At 41.1% G+C, this 17,156-nt stretch overlaps 3 protein-coding genes across 15 annotated transcripts; 1 reads left to right on the top strand and 2 right to left on the bottom strand.

Annotated features, from left to right (window-relative positions):
- Window positions 1-1,569: 1,569 nt before the first annotated feature.
- Window positions 1,570-6,227, bottom strand: LOC112295591 (ATP phosphoribosyltransferase 1, chloroplastic). Of its 11 annotated transcripts, none has more exons than XM_024547373.3 (14): window positions 6,140-6,227; window positions 5,724-6,005; window positions 5,439-5,536; window positions 5,196-5,255; window positions 4,838-4,951; window positions 4,597-4,662; window positions 4,230-4,337; window positions 3,979-4,062; window positions 3,707-3,808; window positions 3,329-3,442; window positions 3,045-3,125; window positions 2,374-2,493; window positions 2,053-2,175; window positions 1,570-1,894 (listed from the first exon to the last, which is right to left on the bottom strand). In XM_024547373.3, exons 2-13 carry the CDS (start codon window positions 5,938-5,940, stop codon window positions 2,080-2,082), a joined length of 1,260 nt encoding a protein of 419 aa, XP_024403141.1. In that variant the 5' UTR covers window positions 5,941-6,005; window positions 6,140-6,227; the 3' UTR covers window positions 1,570-1,894; window positions 2,053-2,079. The 11 variants fall into 11 exon arrangements, with proteins under 11 accessions (XP_024403141.1, XP_024403140.1, XP_090100587.1 ...); XM_024547372.3 differs by having other exon boundaries at window positions 1,570-1,845; XM_090244461.1 differs by having other exon boundaries at window positions 1,570-1,845; window positions 5,724-6,001.
- Window positions 6,228-7,582: 1,355 nt separating this feature from the next.
- LOC112295661 (polyadenylate-binding protein 2) lies at window positions 7,583-11,100 on the top strand. Of its 3 annotated transcripts, none has more exons than XM_024547522.3 (7): window positions 7,583-8,385; window positions 8,873-8,975; window positions 9,358-9,428; window positions 9,664-9,767; window positions 10,017-10,104; window positions 10,269-10,375; window positions 10,699-11,100. In XM_024547522.3, exons 1-7 carry the CDS (start codon window positions 8,251-8,253, stop codon window positions 10,745-10,747), a joined length of 657 nt encoding a protein of 218 aa, XP_024403290.1. In that variant the 5' UTR covers window positions 7,583-8,250; the 3' UTR covers window positions 10,748-11,100. The 3 variants fall into 3 exon arrangements, with proteins under 3 accessions (XP_024403290.1, XP_024403291.1, XP_024403289.1); XM_024547523.3 differs by having other exon boundaries at window positions 7,633-8,385; window positions 10,269-10,339; XM_024547521.3 differs by having other exon boundaries at window positions 7,633-8,385; window positions 10,269-10,396.
- Window positions 11,101-11,739: 639 nt separating this feature from the next.
- Window positions 11,740-15,474, bottom strand: LOC112295660 (polyphenol oxidase, chloroplastic). The gene is made up of 2 exons (XM_024547520.3): window positions 14,845-15,474; window positions 11,740-13,891 (listed from the first exon to the last, which is right to left on the bottom strand). Exon 2 carries the CDS (start codon window positions 13,846-13,848, stop codon window positions 12,181-12,183), a length of 1,668 nt encoding a protein of 555 aa, XP_024403288.1. The 5' UTR covers window positions 13,849-13,891; window positions 14,845-15,474; the 3' UTR covers window positions 11,740-12,180.
- Window positions 15,475-17,156: the final 1,682 nt, after the last annotated feature.

Raw genomic sequence — 17,156 nt, 5'->3', positions numbered from 1 at the left:
TGTGCAGATGCAACTTGGCAACAAAGATGGTGCAAATCTTTGCCCTTTTTGGTGCTATCCACATGAAGGATAGCACAATTTATTCAAAGGCAGCTCAATTTGACATTAAGAACTTGCTGGTGCTTATCTGAGCTTATCCAAGTTACTGATATTGAAATTGCACCCTTCTTGAGCATGTACATGATGTATACAAATCTGTGAAATCCCTGGTGCAGATTTTATTGCTTTCTATTCACTTTTGCTCATGGTAGCAGCAAGAAAGGGGGAGGGGGGGGGGTCATTGATGACCCTGTGTCAAAAATGTGATGAATTTAGAAGATTCATGTCCATTCATTTATTATTATTGCAAGGGTGTTTGTATTAGTAATGTTCAAGGGGTCAACTCTTATCCAGATATGGCATTTGGTTTTTGAGTGGTTTAATAGAAATGTGTGGAATCAATAAACATGACAGAGGGTTTTGTCATTTTGAAGAGCTTTTACTCTTATGGGGGGCTTTGAAGGCATTGACATGCTTTGGGAACTGAGTCCACTGTATAGCTTATGACTGGTGTCCAGCAGGAGCAAGCCTTGTTTCTGACCAACTATTGTGGGATGATTGATGGTTCAGGTTTCTTTTATACTCTGACATGGGATATTGTGCGGGGAACCTCAAAATGAACTGAATTTCTTAGTGCTTTGCGGGGTTTTATGATATCTCACATGCTTCAAGATAGTCATAATTTTCAAAGCAAAAAGTTGATGTGAAGACATGAAGAGATACAATTTTGGTGGCAGATCATTTTTTGGAATAGGGTTTGGTCTTATTTTCATGATCAGTTTATTTTCAAGTTGCTACAATGTGACTTTCAAGTTTTTTTGGTAAGTTATCTAGACATCTTCAATTTTTTTTTTTAAAATTGATCTTACTGCAAACCTTCAATTTTTTGGAAATGAACAAAGAATGAGATTTGTTATTACATCTTCTGATTGACAACTTCATTCCCAATAATGAAAATTTCCAACTAATGGCCATAAACTATGTGATACTCCAAGTGTTCAATCTTCACATGCCCAATCTTTACTAATTTCAGACTATGTTATGAATGATCAATTCTATTTCTACTTTTTATATTAATCTTTTAATAACACATGTATATTTAAACGTATGGCCTCAAAGTTTTTGAGTATTTCAAGTGTAAGACTTCTAACTTTTCAAACAAATATGTTACAAGTCCAACTGAGATGACACAACTTAATGACAGTTTTTTTTTTTTTTTTTTTTTTTTTTTTTTCAATACCTCTAACATACGATTTTCTTAAAATATAAAATATACCTTAAAAAAAAACTTTAAACAACCTCTTCACTACAGACTTTTATTCATCAATTCACTTTAGATAATTTCCTCAATGAACAAAAAGGAAGGCATCATGAAAAATAGCCCAACTACGTGTGTTCAACATCTACAAAAATTTGAAAAACACTTACTCTCTAATTCCATACAAACCATACCATCACAACCCAATTATTAAGCTTGACATTCCATTCTAATACACAGCATTGAAAAAAACTACAATTGATACACAAGTATTGCAGTGTTAAGAATTATTGCATATATGACATCTAAAAGGATTGCATGCCAATTATTAAAAGCCCAGAATATATCTTTGTAAGACTTAAATATATTGTCTGTCAGTGCCTAGTAGTCTCAACCAAATTTGTGGAGGACTCTGCAAACGAGGGAAGAGGACAACACAGCTTGTGTAGGAGACAATCACACTAGGTGGAGTCACTCACCAAAGATTAAAACTTTGAGAAAATTTTCGAATTCCTTCATGTAGTGAGAGAAGCATCTACCAGCTGTTCCTGTTGGTTTTTTCCCCATGTGAGAGGTCCATTTGAATGCGAGTACTTGCTAGACAAATTACTCTTGGTCAGGTATCTAAGGGTTGCATGCCAAGATCAACATCACAACACCTGCAAATCGATTTATTCAATGCTTTCAAAGGGCTCCTTTAGACTAATATGCAACGTCTAGTGTCGTTATCCAGATACACTCACAAAATTGGATACCTTCTGGTAGGCGTTGCAGATGCATCTCTATGCTTTCAGATTTTCCAAGAGCTGCCTGTATCTGGGAGTCTCTTCGTCAAAAATGTAGGTCAATGGTGACACCAGAACACCACTACCTCCAGCCTGTGACCAACATCAAGAGAAGCGAACTTCAGCATACAAATTGTTCAATCTCGAGTGGACATGTTTAAAATGGCAATCAATCTGGTAATATATCAGGTTCCCAAAATGAACAATTGACGCTCTCAACTCCATGCCAACCAGACACTGGAGTGCTGATCCTAAACACCATAAAATAAATTTCGGTGACCACCAAAATACCTTTCTTAGCTGCTGGACAGCATGATATAGTTGAGGCTTCGGAACACAGATGGTTATCGCATAATAGTCTACGTTTGCAGTACCTCCTTCGTTCGTATAAACAGGACTAACAGTAGGGCCCTGCAGGTGCGCACAGAATATACATGAAAGTTAAGACCATGTCTCGTAAGGTTAATAATGATCATGCTAAAATATGGAAAGTTGTATATTCTTTACCACTAATTTCGATAATAATTCGTGCTACGTAAACAGTTGCATTATTTGAATTTCACAAGTTCCAAACTCAAGGATCTCGTAACCAAAATACGAGGTCGTCGTGAACAAAAAATTTGCAGTGAGCTCGAAGCCCACGGTATTTAATGCAGTTGTCGCAATATTGGGTATAATTTGAGCAGATGTGACAAGACAGCTGGCCAGAGTCATATTTTAACAAATGCTTCGTCATTTCGTCAACATCCAGGTCAACCTAAGACGCCTACTTGGGAAGTTTTGTTATGACAAATTCTTGGTGAGAACCTATATTTTTGAAGGGATATCGAATTATGACTCAGTAAAGAACACGTGTGACTCCTCCATTAACAGCCAACGACGTGATTTCAGGCAAGCTATGACGAAAGCAACTACAACCCACGTACACTACACTGAGTTGGAGACAATGGTGGTTAACAAACCTGCAACCCTGGGTAGCTGGTATTATTGAGTATTCTCTCAGCAACCTCCTCTGCAGAAGCACCTCTCATGTTGGCTACTACCTGTTCATATACATGCGAAAAAATTAGAATTGTGTAGGCACTGACCAGGTCTAACATTTAAAAGGTGAACCGCAGTAAAGGAACCATCACAGAAAAGACCATACTCGTCCTAAGAATCAATCAAGTTAAGTCCAGTTGAATCAAGTCTGTAAGCTAATTTTTAGTGTTTTGATTTTCGCTACTCAGAAGGTGTCAAACCCTACAGTGAATTGACCCAACGCAGTGAGATGTGCTTCAAACCGCTCCAACATTTCGTGAGCAACATCAAGCACCTCCTTGCGTTCTAGCAATGCCTTCTTGTTGGCAACAAACACTCCCTGCAAAGAACGATACAAAATCACCTTATAAATAACTACATAATCAACAATAACGGTACATGCGTAATGTTGGTAACAAATTTTTTGCTTCACTGTTTATACTTGAAAGAACGCCCATTCAAAGCATCCTGAATGAAGATAAACTAACAGTCTAAGGCGTGATTATCACGGGATACAGGTGAACAATATGATTGATGAGAATATGTCTTTTCTCTGTTACTCCTTTAAAACAGGATGACAGGAACTGTTAGTGGAAGGAGAGACCTGACTGCTGAGAACAGCTCCCCCGGAAATCTCCTTGAGATTGTTCTCGCGCAGAGTGGTTCCGCTGCTCACCAAATCCAAAATGGCATCAGCAGTCCCCATCTGTGAATATTCCAAGTAGAATCGTGTAAGAAACTACAAAGCAAGAACTTCATTAACACGCTTACTGCAACACACTGTTACTGGTAGAACTCAAAGAGGGAACCAACGAAAAGGGATGTTATCATTAGAAAGACTAGAGCGAAACGGTGAAATGCAGCGAAGTTGCTTACGGCGGGTGCAGCTTCTAAGGCACCATCAGCGGTTGAAAGCTGGACGTGTTTAAACCCATGCTTTTCCAAGAACTTCTTCCCCAGCTGAATTGAAGAAAAATCACCATGATGAGCATCATTGTCGGAGGTTCAATGTTAAACCCTGAAAACTACGTCTTAAACATAGAAACTAGCGTGTATTTCAGCAGATATGTATTCGTACATATTAGAAAACATGTATGTCGTGCGAAAAGGTTGCAATCATTGCATACATAAGTGTAGCCTGTAACAACACGTAAAGGCCTATCTTCAGTCCATAGTGGCATTGCAGCTAGCTCGTTTAAAGAGTTTATGTTCTCAAAGATGCCGTAAGTTGGAATCTGAAACCACGAGTCGATTCCAAATTAGAAGAGGTAGTTCTCCTAGATCATGAAAACTAAGAAACCAATTAACACAAATGCAGTAATAAAAGCAAGAACTACCTGACAGTAAGTGCATCTAGCTCCCTGTATTCTTGAAGATTTGTTTTACTTTTTTTAGAAAAAAATATTTTTTTAGGAAACTCAAAATGGAGGAAGAGTAACTGCTAAAGCTACACAACTTGGATTATAAAAAGCTTGAGATAGATTATCCACGAACCCCTATTGCAAGGTGACATTCTCCAAATCCCAATGCGTCGTGAACAATTACGAGGTCCTCGGAATCCTGGCCAAGAATTCATGATACAGCATTAATTTCCAATGCGTGATTCCTAATAAGCTCCCCTTCGCACAAACATTTTCACACAGAAACTAATGCAAAATTTAATTCTTCTATTAAAACTGCTGACGTTACGTGATAATGTCAGTTCCATTATGACCTAAAATAAAGGATGTCTCACCTCGCCGTACTCCCGAAGCATGTCATAGCCAACAATTCCCATATCCACATCCCCAGTTTTTAACTTACGCACAACGTCGGATGCTCGTTGAAACCACACTTCAACATTCTTGAGCTGAGAACAGAAGTGGCACAAGCGAGTAGAGAATAATTTTCAAGCTTAGAATGATGAAAGCCGTTGTGAATGAAACCAACTATAACAGAAGAATACAAAAAGACCAGTGTGAAAAAAATTAAAACAAACAAAAAAATGGAGAGAGCTTTCTCGAATCCAAAACCGTGGCTAGCTTGGATTGAAGGCACAATACTGCACGGCGAAATAAATAAAATGATATGAACGTTGATAGATGTTAACTCACTTCAGAAATGTCTGCTATGTACTGGCGAGGGTTCAGTTTACGCACTGAAAGCTGGCAATCCTGCAAGTGTATAGCCCGTTTCATAAATCATCAGAACTATGCTGTGCACCAAATGATCAAGATTCACATAGATTTAGTTACCAAACCTTGGACGAACTTCCGGGTATGACTAAGCAGTCCTAATTGACGTGACTGCTGATCTGTAAATTACACGTAATCGAAAAGTACTGCAAAACCTGCAACCTTCATCAGACCGAGCGTGTCTTCCGCCATACGTCCTTTGCTGGGAAGAGCCAAGCGAATAGTTGTTCGCTCCACAGGCTGCAATGGCTTGCCAGGACCTGCAGAACATATTTAGCATCGCCCTTCTGAACACAAGTGGGGCCGCTAACTCAGTAGCATCGTAAGACATGTAAATTCTGGGCTTCAGTTCCTGCAACTCTAGACAAAGACCATGCCATAGAGGTAGAAGAACGACACAAAGCCTCGCTGTGAAGACAAGATAGGAAAGTGGCACCGCTGACGGACCAGAGATGTCGACATTGAGTTGAGGCAATGTGGTTGAGCTTGGGCTCACTTGGCAATGGAGTTTAAGGCTGCTAATCCTGGGAGACAACTTCACGCAAGGCTGCCTAACCCTGAACTGAGACCCCAACTGCGACCCCAAATACGAAGTTCGTGGCAACTCCAGCTGCTGCAATCCTGCCAAGCTTCCTTGCATTGTCATAGTAGGTGCCACCGCCATTGCCACACTAATTCCACCAAAAATGCCCACTTCAAAACACACAACTACAGCTCCACGAGACCTGTCTACAATCGCAAAATCCCGTTCTTCAGCTCCAGAACACCCCCACAACCTCCTTACAAACTCGAAAATTCACGTAAGAGAAACAAATTTCATCGCAACGACAACCATTCCACCGCAAATCAGAGCTGGACAAAACCTGCAAAACAGTTAACTGCCGTCACAACTATCCTTCCTCATTCACGATTCTCCTTGAACCCCAGGCTCCTGCTTCTTCACAGATCCTGGTTGCCTGCAATGAATGATCCGCTCCCCTAAACTGACTTCACAGAAACCCTGCGAGTGAGAGAGAGACCCAGTGGGACTGATTCCCACTGGCAACCTCTTTGTCGCTAATGCTCAATTGGAATTTTCCCTTCAGACATTTTCGGCATCGGCATCGGCATCGACATCCCCCTGACGGAGGCTTCTGTCCGTCCATTATTCGTTCGTTAATTCAATTGTTCGTCGCCTCCTCCTCGTCCATAAGAATCCTCGTCGCTGTGTCCACTTGAGCATGTTGGAGTGCACGCGTTTGATGGATGAGATTCGAACGAATGAATACTGACGAAAAGGTTTCGTTCGTTTTCTGGACGTGGCTTTCACCAAGTCCCAGTTGGGTTGCTACCGAGTTACATGCCGTTTACTTTAAAATAGAAATAGATAATGAGAAAATAAAATACAAGTTGCACGATGTTATATTCATCTTAAAAGTTTGGTTCTAAAGGTTTGAAATGCATAATAAATACTCAATAATAAATAATAATATATAAATAAAAACAACAATATAATATAATATAATATCCTTTTTAATAAATCAAAATCGAGACTTTATAATTTAATAAAATTTACTCTGTAAGCAGTTTTTTTTCTATTTTGAAGTTAGGATATTAGAATGAACATTTTTTTTACATATATTAACGGAAATGAAAACGTTTCCACTTTTAGAGATTCATGTAACACTGACTGCCAAAGTCAAATTTACATTGTTCATCTTGTTAAGTGGAGTAAATTAAAATAGTATGTTTAATAAATTAAGCATTTTCCTTACACTCCAATAATTGGTATGCTTGACTGCACATTCTTTGGGTTGTATGTCACTTACAAATCATGTATATATACACAAAATAGTAAACATATTAGAACATGGTTCCTATACGTTTCAAGTTAGGTCACAATTCTTATCACTCCTTTTCTCCAGCAGAAATATCAATTATAAAATTTAATACGCGATTAGGTTTACAATTTTAAAAAATAAAAATAAAAAATAAACTATTTGGCACATATGTCAAAGCTACAAACAGATACAACAACGTGAAAATTTACACTACATCTTTGTCACTTGACAAAATAAACAACTTACACAAAAAATTTGTTTTGATGTGTTTGATTAACTTACACACAGCACAGACACACATACACAATCACTGCCATCTAAAAACACTGTCTTGAAAGAGGTGTTTTGTATGTAACAACATTTCATATTCATACTCCAAAAGGAAAGAAATAAAAATAAACAAATAAACATATTAAAAAAAAAAAACGAACTGGCAATCGGAGGTGAGAATTTGGCCTCAATCAATGATTGAATGATTTGAATTTTGATTAGTTGTTGTTGGTGTTGTTTACTTGTTTGTTGTTGCTCTGTTTGGTGATGTTTGGCGTTGTTTAGTCCTCCCCCCGCCCTCTATTTTCATGCGAGTGAGTGAGGGCTGGATTTGGGTAAGTGGGGTGTGTTGGTTGCGTCGGGGAGGAGGAGGAGGAGGAGGAGGAGGAGGAGGATGCAAAATTAGGTCGACGCTGCTGCTGCCGTTTGTAGTGACACTTTCAGTGCTGGGTTGGAAGAGTAGGAGGAGAAAGGAGAAAGGAGGAAGAAAGGAGTACTTCAGGATTGAAGTGGGCTTCATCGTCATCGTCCTCTGCCTTCCGTTTTCATACTCACTCCCATTCCCCACCCACTCGTGCCGCACGGGAGCAACCTCCAAGGCAGGCAGGCAGGCAGGCAGGCAGGCAGGCAGGCAGAAAGGCCCTTTCGCCATTGTCTCGTTTGTATTGTGGCAGTGGTTGTGTTTCAGCCTACTCCTTGTCCTGGAAATTATTCTGTAAGGGTTTTGGGTACCGTAGTTTTTAATTTTCATTTTCAATTTTTGAAAAAAGAAAGAAAAAAGGAAAAGAGTCACCCCGAAACTCAGTACAGTCAAGAGTTAGGGTAGGAGTTGTACAGCTCGTTGTCGCTTGGGCTTAGGGTTTGTTCGTAACTAGGAAGTTTTAATGGAGGAGGAGCATGAAGTGTATGGGGGTGACATACCCGACGAAGTGGAGGGGGAGCTCGAGGGGGACTCTGATGGAGATTGCGAGGACCTCCTCCTTAAGGGGGACATTGGCATTGATGAAGCTGCGTCTAAGGTAACATCTTCCAGACATGTGCGTCGTGTATTGTCTTATTCGAGAGCATCGTTTGGGGTTTGCGCGGTGTTCATGCGTGTGCTGAACTGCATGACTATCAGTAAGCATTTCTCTGCCTGCTCTTCGTAGTCTCGTGTTCAATCTTGACTCAGAGCCGATCGAGGATGCAGAGAAGAGTTTGTCACAGTGCTGACTACCGAGGGGATTTTGGAAAAAAGGATCCATACTTGGCGTGGTTCTTGACGTTTTTCATATTTGGGTTTCTATGAGACATGTCTCGCAGATAATTACATTGGTATAAAGTTCTTAGAGCCGCTGTTCCTCATCCGTGCAAGAGATCACTGAGAATTCTGAATAAAACAACAATATTTGGTTGTATTTTGATAAGATTACAGACTAGCATCTCACCACCATTATGTAAACACCTATAACTGTGTTTTGATGGTTCTGACCCGTGTTTTTGTTGTTCACATTATGTGCTTTTAAGGAGCTGGAGGAGATGAAGAAACGTTTGAAGGAGATGGAGGAAGAGGCCGCTGCTCTACGTGATATGCAAGCTAAAGTTGAGAAAGAGATGGGTGGTAGTCAAGGTTTGAATCCTCCTACTCGCTCTCGCATTTCAATTCTGCATAGCAATTAGTTTGGCTTTAAAACTTACCAACTCTAAAAGGATGCTGCATTTATGTATCAGTATTGGGGACTTGGAAGTGAGATTAAAGGTTCGAAGCGTTTTCTTGTTGTTAAATCAATGTGTATCTTATCCGAAGCGTTTGGCTGCGATGCCGTGGTTGTCGAATGAACTGCAGTGGTCTTTGTTGATTCATAGTCGATTGAGGATGCCATCCGATTCAGGCATTGAAACGCTATTGTTTATTTCATTCAAAACGCCTAATTGACAATCAGATTTCAAATTTATTGAAAAAGACCACTTTCATAATGAACTAATTATGTCTGGAATTCGATTTTTTTCAGACTCGGCAATCACAAGTGGAGCCCAGGCTAACCGAGAGGAGGCTGATGCTCGATCTGTTTTTGTTGGCAATGTAAACACTCTTCCACTTGTGCTTGACTTTGTATTAGTCCACAGATACATTTCTGAATGCATGTTCGCTTACAGTGGGCTAGGTTATGCTTTTCCTTGTAATTTATTGAACTGTTTAAGCGGCTGTTTGGGCTTGTCCAAGTGACTGTTTCAGGAGCTCCATCTCTTTTGAGCTAGTAAAGCAGCGACAGAATCGTAGTGAACACTTGATTGAGTTTATTATTTTTTCTGCGCAGGTTGATTATTCCTGCACTCCAGAAGAAGTACAACAACACTTTCAGTCATGTGGCACAGTGAATCGCGTCACAATTTTGACCGACAAGTTTGGACAGCCAAAAGGGTAATGCCTCTTTTTTCACTAGCATCATCTTTGAACTTATATCAGGATGTTATTACTACGTGTTTTAGAATGTTTTGCAGTCAAATCTCGACAGCAGACAGGAATCTCCCCGTTTCGATGTAGGCCTCATGAGGCTATAGCAAGGGGCTACTAGTTAAGTAGCTTCTTTGTTCTGGATGATTATATCTCGTGCGGTTTACAAGTCTCGGATTGCATCTAGTCTCTGACCTAATGTCTTCATGCGATCAGATTTGCCTACGTGGAGTTCTTGGAAGTAGAAGCAGTTCAAAATGCAATACTTCTTAGCGAATCTGAGTTACATAACCGTCCACTCAAGGTTGTTATACTACCCTTGGCCGTAGAAATTGTCCTTGTATATGCCAATTATATACTGAATTTTCTGCAAGGCTTAGTTCTACGCTTTTCAAGGTTTACGTGTGAAAGGATCCTGTCTTTTGTTTGGAATTTGATCTCCGGAATGATCCCTGTTCATGTTCGCAGGTCACATCAAAGAGAACAAATGTACCTGGAATGAAGGGCTTTCGGGGGCGACCATACGCCCCTTATTATGGGTACCGCCCACGGAGGCCCTTTTCAGCTCCCTATGGGTATGCTTCCTATGGTTCTGGGTGGGCATCCTGGCTGGATTCCATTCTGAGTTGTGGCGGTGCATATTTCAAAGGAGCTTAGAGTTTTTTTATTTTTTTTATTTTTTGTTTTTTTGTTTCTTGCATTTCTTGATACAATATTTGGTATTTGTAGATAGAATCTGATTTTGCTGGTATATTTTAAACTCAATTGGTCACAGAAAATAGTACACTTGTTAGATGTTATGTTGATGGTTTGTTGTGTGGTAAGAATACGTGGTTGCAAAGTTCGTGCCACAAACTTTGATTGTGTTGTGTTAATAGAAACGAGGTGTCATGTGCAGGAAAGTGCCAAGGTTCAGGAGGCCAATGCGTTACAGGCCTTATTATTAGGCAACTTGTGCTATTGGTACATTCTATTTTTGACTGTACATTGGTCCATCCACATGAAGTTTAAGAGAGGATTTGGGTGGCCAGCGGTCTTAGTTGTCACTCGAGATCTAAGGATAGGATATGTTGCCTCTCAAATCGGGTTCAGTCAGAAAGAGAACAACCTCAAAGTTTGGGGAGTTGACAAATGGTTGAAATTCACATGTGTTGGATTCTTTTTACCCTGGAGGTTGAATGATTCTTTAGGCTATGTGGTTTAGGACACGTAAGTTATTCTAAAATGCATGAGCTCGTGATTGTGACGAACTCTATATTTGTTAATTGAGTTCTGTGCTTTTCATTTTTGCATGTTCCAATTAGTGAATAGCGTGATTGTAAAATTGAATCTGAAGACAATGGATTCTGGTGTAGTACTCAGAGCTGTGATTCTTTGCTAGGTGTGGAGCATTTCATTCCCCTACATACTATGTCGACTTTTATACTCAGGAAGGTCTACATTTTGACGGGCTCTGTTTTGCATGTCACATGCAGCAGTTGAGTTGTCCCTGTCCACGTAGGTTAGAAGTATGAAGTGGAAAATAGGCACCTTGAATTGTCATTGCTTCGTCATCTTCGTTATTTACAACCCTTCATTATCTTATACTTATTGACGTTTAGCGGTTGTGGTTCGTATATCAGTTCAGATAGCGTTAGTAGTGTAATAAGCAGTCAATACATACAGATTCAAGCCCAACACATGGAAAAGGACAGTCATTCTATACACCAGCACGGATTCAGAGTGGGCAACGGTTCATTTTCCATGCACTGGGTGTGTTCGCTATGCCCGGCTGCTGGTGGCAACCCCTACAGATTTAATCTCCTTATTTTCCAAGAAATAGGTTCATTACTGTTAGACTAGCTTTTGATAGAGTTTTCCCCTGCTTAAATCTAGGTGAAGTTCAGATCTTTACAACTGAAACCGACACTTTCGAGGAACAGAAGCAAAAAAAGAATAATTTACGGGTAGCGAACTATCAAATTTTCTTTATTTGTAAATACGCAGTAAATTCTTTGCTGCAAATCCAATGCTGCCTACTTCCCAGTAACGAAGGGGGTCATATTCACGAACTACTACCTCTACAGATCCACTGAATTCAAATGGCCAATCCGTGCATAGAAGTCCGCCACAAACGTCTTCCACATAGAGAATCTCTGAATACCACTGTGGCCAATCCGCAAGAGACCTCAAAATGAACTGAACTACCTGAATAGGTTAGAAAAAGCCTGAATTAAAGTAGCTAACTAGCTTGTTTAGATGCAGGTAAGTCCAAAAAGTGGAATCAGCAAAGGGTGCACCCCGTGCGTTTAGAAATAGAAAAAGAAAGAATACAGATAAGCCCAGGAGTCTTAACTGTTAATGATCAAAAGTCAAAACCATGAATAAATGCCCTACAGTTCTACTTCTTAGAATGTATGATTTTGAGGCTGGTGAGGGTGATCCCAGTCTCCCCTTGAGCTCCTGGCGGAGCACTCGGTATCGTCTTTTCGCCGACAAGCGTGATCACAATCTCCTTTAAGTGAGCCCGTCCCATGAGCTCCAGCTTGCGCCGAATCCCCATTTTAAAGTTAACCACTGGAGGAACAGCCGGCGCTTGACCTACGTGGGGGAAGGAGAGCAAATTTCCAATATACTCCAGACACCCGATCGAAGACGTCTCGTAGTTTGCGTCCGGCAGGAACGCGAACACATTTATCAGATGCGAGGAGTTCCATGGGAAGTTCGCCTTGATTTGAAGCAACTCCTCTCCGTGGCGGTCTGACAACCAAGGTCTTCGCTTAAGTTTGAACGTGACCGGACCCTCTTTTAACCAAACAGGTTCCTTAAAACGGGGGGTGTTTTTAACCATTTCAGCGATGTCAGATTCGGAAGATTTCGGGTTGCAGAAGCTCCAGGTTGGCTTCGAGCCCTCCGTGACGGTTCCTTTGTCCGTCCATGCCATAGGCAGCTCCTGGTACTTCACCCTTAGGAGATCCAGGTCGAGCGCCTGCGCCACCGTGACGGACACTTGGTCGCCGTCTTCGTCGTAGAATGTGAAGGCCGTGTTAAGGTAATCAGGGTCCGTCACGTCTTTGCGATACTTTCCAGGCAGTGTTTTCCATGCTTCCCATAAGCGGTCGATGTTGGCGTGATGTGAGAAGAAAATGGGGTCTGCAGCAGAGTCTTTGAACGTGCCCATATCTTTCGTATTGGTCCATACGTGAACAGGACCATGAGGTCGCCCTTCGATGCCCCCCATTCCCATACCACCGTCATCACCGAATCGATACGGTGCCCCAGCCATGATCAAAGGCGTTACTGACACCGATACTGCTTGCGTCCACATCAGCTGAGCGTTTTGTTCTCGAACTGCGGACTTGTTCTGCGGCAACGGGCATGCGGTGAAGTTTTGAAACTCTACTATCTGCGGGTTTTTGCTACAACTGTTACGGTCGGGGTCATACAAGGAAGATGTCTTGTTTATTGCATTTGGCGATAAGCTCCACTCATGGGCGAATGCTTTCGGGATCTCGCCAGGGAATGGCGGTATCGGCGACTGATTGTCCCAGGCCCAATAGGGAATGGCAAACTCATCATCGCCGATCAGCTTCGCCAGGATGCGTTCATGGAAGTACAAGTAGAGACGATGCCACGGGAGGAAAAGCCAATTTTGGTGTATCTCAAGAGGATGCTCACGACCTTCGTAGTAGAGATGGTTGTTGCAATAAGCGCAATGAAGTCTGTACTGCGCCAGGTATGACCGGCCGTCCGTGTCTGGAAGTGCTCGCATAATCTCCACCGCCCTCTGGTACTTGGCAATGTAGGCGTCGTCAATTAGATGCGCCGCAGGGCGCACTCTCATTGGCAACTGGGGCTGGAAGTCAAATTTCTTGAGAGAGCCGAGGCGCACGGGCAGCGTACAACAGCCCTCAAATGAACGGACGGTATAGTTGCAGAGTTTCAAGTCAGGAGCTGGAAAGGGCTTGCCTTCTACAGTTTGCACTAGGGTGATGATTCCTATAATAGCCAGAAATGTTAGTGCCATCATGGCTCCAGTGAATGTTGTCATGATTTGGGACGTCGACATCCTTCGGGTTAAACTTGAGACGTCTTCGGGGTCGATGTTCAGTCTGAAAATGACCACAAAATTGTCAGTAACTACACAGTGGACCATGGTGACAGATGACAGCTGTCGCTGATTTCCTAATTCCGCACTCACTAATTTGATGGTTAATCTAATACCAACTTTGATCGGGTCAAACCCTTCCGTGATTTACTCGCCAATCAGTATATGTCAGGGTTCAGTGTATGGGCTACTTTGCGTAGTGAGCTATCGTGAAATCACGTCTACTACAGTCATTCAGGACTGCAATTAGTGATCATCTGCTGAGTGTTTTCACATTTTGAGAACCAAAAGTAGAATATTTGAAAGAAACTCTAGCTACATTTGAGCTTGCGCAGCGAAGAAAAGACACAAAAACACCTCCCTGAAATCTATGATGATACCAAAAACTTCGTCGATCAGACCAACATAGATTTCAGTGGAAAGGAAACCCCTAATGATGTTTTCGCGATATTTCACTCCAATCAACTGAAATGGCTGCCATCAAGGAATGAGATGCGTTTGCAAGAAGCCACTCGATGGCCCGAAAGCTGTCTCAAGGGTATTCTAGTTATTGGACTTCACTACTAGAATTCGGGTCGCATACCAACGTCCACAAGCAATATTGGAGGTGTTTCATGTGGACATCTAACGTCCCGCAATGCCCACAAGCAACATCATAGTTGGTTGTGGACGTTGCTTTGGGGCCCACATTCTAGGAGTGCTTGCATCATGGAAATATCGATCTTTTTTTTTAGATCATGGCAGCTGCATGCAGCAATCACTCACCCTCGCAATGGATCGTGTCTTTGCCAAGAGTGGATTTCGGGGAGGGTGGTAATGGTTGAAGTGGATTGATCACAGGGAGGAACAACAATCGAATTCTACATCGGAGCTGATCAAAATTAGAGGAACTTAGAAACTCACTCTCAAGATCATCGTCACCCTACTAGCGGAAATAAAATCAAGCCGGAGGCTCACCTTAACCGAATCTTCCGACCTCCTGAAGATATTTGCAGCTTTGCAGCAACCAGTGACCAACTTCATCAACACTGTAGTATTTTGAAGCCTACAATCGGATTATCAGATGTTTATTGCACGTCACAGATTGCGTAGGAAACCTTTAATTGATTTCCATCCCCTGCAACAACTCGGTGACTGAGTTGTTCCTTCTTCCAACTTTGGATTGCACGGCCTGATTGCAGTTGATCGGCTTGGTCGTGTGCGGAATGAGATGGCAGCGATTCAGATCCTGAGATGTCAAAGATCAGAACAAACGAGAAGTACAGTATGGAACTTGATCTTCATCACCAATCTTCGTCGCGTTCAAAGAGAACCATGCTTCAATTCGACTACAAGTACTTGCAGTATGCAGATACTCCACAGTCGAAGAAACTGGAATGGATTTGTCTTCAATCGAAACCAAAGAAGCAAAGAGCTGCGATTGATGAAGTCTCGAGTCCTTTAATATGCAGCGAGAAGATGATCCGCCTTTCCCAAATGCCTCTTCAGTTGTGATTTCCGAAGTTGTCTTACTCACACTTTGGATCCTGCGAAAGATCTCAACAAAAGTTGGATTGGTCGACCATCTTCGAACCATACACTGAAGGGGACGTAAAATTCCTACCCCTGGTCGATAATGGTACACTTCAGTGAACCTTCTTCGCTCCCGTTATCGACCAGGGGTAGGAATTTTACGTCCCCTCCAGTGTATGGTTCGAAGGTTCGAACGGACATCGTCCGCATCTCGAATGTGAAACTGAGGGAAATTCTGCAATGAATGCCCTCCAAGTTTGTGTTTGCAGACACGGCACTCTCTGATTTCACCCACATGTCGAATAATTTTTCATGACCGTGTGCAACGTGTGCATTGGCATGTTTGACTGCCCTGCCGCGTAGACACCACCTACATAATCGTTGCAGTGCGAAGCTACTGGTACAATGATGCGAATGGTAGAGTATCCAGCTTACTTCGGCAGTGACGTATGAAGCTTGTGCAGTTTCTCCTGCTTGATCTTTCCCTGGACCCAACCCCCGTTCAAAAAATCTCATATTTTGCATCCGTGCTCATGAGCCACAGAATACTCCACTTGGGCTCTGTGTGTTTTTGCAGCTTCGAACTACACCCCTCAATTTCGAGACACTCTTTACTAATGTCTGTTGGCCGCAGCTAAAACTGTAGTGTGTTTGGATCAAAACTTGTCATTATTGTAATATGTTAACAGCACTAATTAGGTAAAGTGGGTAAAAAATCACATAATTTTAATATGAGCATTTTAAGTGTTTATTCTACGTATGGATTTCAAATATGTGCACAAAATTTGTTTTTTTATAACTATCAAAATATATATTAAATATAAAAATAATATTGTATTTTTTTAATTGGAGAAAAATGACAAACCTTTTTATGTGTGCTAATCATTAAATTAAATCAAAGAAAAGTGTTAAATATTAAGTATTTTAGTAGATAATATTAGGGTTTAAGGATTTAGGGTTTATCAAAATATTCTCTTCTTAGGGCTTATTAAAACATTCTATGTCTGAAAATAAAATAAAAGTATACATGATATAGAAATAAAAAATAAAAACCATGATCTTAATGAAAATTTTAATACAAATGTGGACATAAGATGCTGTCACAAGGGAACAAACCATCAACCTTATCTAAAAAAATTTAAGAACCTTTGTAGAGAGCAGACCTCTATCAAGAGTTGTAGAGAGCAGAGCTACAAAAAAAAACTGAGATCACACCAAGGTTGTGGACTGCTGTTGAAAAACTCTGAGAACACACCAAGATTGTGGACTGCTGTTAAATTTATTACATATATGTATATGTATATCTACACACACATACACATTCATGTGTTTGTTGACTACTTTTAGAAAAAATATGAAGACTTTGCCGTACATATTCACATGTCATTTCCTCTCTCTTTCCTCCACTTTCCTTTTCACAAAGATATATACAATGTAGAATGTGGATGAGAATTTATTGACATGAAGCTCCTCTAGTCAAAATAGTTCTTCTTTATATGTATCCAGCTATGTGGATTGTATTGTCTGTTTTCCATTTTGTAGGAAGGGGGTGAATCTGTTGTCAACATGCCAGCTGAAGCTACATTTTGCTCTACTTGCATGAAAATGGACTTCTACAACCCTGGTTTGAACCTTCAAGGTCATGACAGTGAGTGTGAGAGTAACAACTTTAGACAGAAATATATATAAAAAATAATGAGGAGTAAATTCTACTCAGAAATGTTGTTGTAGCTCACCATTAGCCTTGTCAAATCTCA

The sequence above is a fragment of the Physcomitrium patens genome, chromosome 18 (genome assembly GCF_059467195.1).
Source record: "Physcomitrium patens ecotype Gransden chromosome 18, ASM5946719v1, whole genome shotgun sequence".
Taxonomy (NCBI): Eukaryota; Viridiplantae; Streptophyta; class Bryopsida; order Funariales; family Funariaceae; genus Physcomitrium; species Physcomitrium patens.
This window is presented reverse-complemented; position numbering and strand designations above follow the sequence as displayed.

Coding starts and splice junctions, on each gene's coding strand:
- LOC112295660 (XM_024547520.3), bottom strand. CDS start 13,848: ATGTCGACGTCCCAAATCATGACAACATTCACTGGAGCCATGATGGCA.
- LOC112295661 (XM_024547521.3), top strand. CDS start 8,251: ATGGAGGAGGAGCATGAAGTGTATGGGGGTGACATACCCGACGAAGTG. Junction 8,386..8,872: donor TTGATGAAGCTGCGTCTAAG/GTAACATCTTCC, acceptor TGTGCTTTTAAG/GAGCTGGAGGAGATGAAGAA. Junction 9,768..10,016: donor AAGTTTGGACAGCCAAAAGG/GTAATGCCTCTT, acceptor TCATGCGATCAG/ATTTGCCTACGTGGAGTTCT.
- LOC112295591 (XM_024547371.3), bottom strand. CDS start 5,940: ATGGCGGTGGCACCTACTATGACAATGCAAGGAAGCTTGGCAGGATTG. Junction 3,443..3,706: donor GAGCTGTTCTCAGCAGTCAG/GTCTCTCCTTCC, acceptor CGTTCTTTGCAG/GGAGTGTTTGTTGCCAACAA. Junction 3,126..3,328: donor CTGCGTTGGGTCAATTCACT/GTAGGGTTTGAC, acceptor GTATATGAACAG/GTAGTAGCCAACATGAGAGG.